Source organism: Haliaeetus leucocephalus, unplaced genomic scaffold, assembly GCF_000737465.1.
Source record: "Haliaeetus leucocephalus isolate CR32 unplaced genomic scaffold, Haliaeetus_leucocephalus-4.0 Scaffold656, whole genome shotgun sequence".
Lineage (NCBI taxonomy): Eukaryota > Metazoa > Chordata > Aves > Accipitriformes > Accipitridae > Haliaeetus > Haliaeetus leucocephalus.
The window spans coordinates 12,562,624-12,562,873 of record NW_010973092.1 but is presented as its reverse complement, the minus strand read 5'-3'; the positions used below and the strand labels follow the sequence as shown (position 1 = coordinate 12,562,873).

Here is a 250-nt window from a genome sequence, read left to right as displayed (position 1 = left end):
GGGGGGGGGGTGTCTGCCGGCTTCCCCCTCCCCAGTTGCAACCCGCGCTGGGTAAGCCGGCCAGCAGATCCCCCTCCACCGCCCTCCCTCCCTACCTGGCTGTCAGCGAGGTAACTGAAGACGAAGGAAGAAAGATCCTCGTCGAGCAGAGAGCTGCAGTCCGGCCCCGGCTCCGCCATCTTCCACCTCCGGCTGGGGCTGAGGCGGCACCGAGCATGCAGCAGGCGCGGCGGCGGCGGCGGCGGCGGCG

The 250-nt window shown here is 71.6% G+C and overlaps 1 protein-coding gene across 1 annotated transcript in view; it reads right to left on the bottom strand.

Annotated features, from left to right (window-relative positions):
• PPARGC1B (peroxisome proliferator-activated receptor gamma, coactivator 1 beta) overlaps positions 1–179 on the bottom strand; it is a 48,960-nt gene extending 48,781 nt beyond the window's left edge. The window contains exon 1 of the mRNA XM_010579244.1: positions 96–179. Within this exon, the coding sequence (XP_010577546.1) occupies positions 96–179 (84 nt within the window). The remainder of the gene's footprint in view (positions 1–95) is intronic.
• Positions 180–250: the final 71 nt, after the last annotated feature.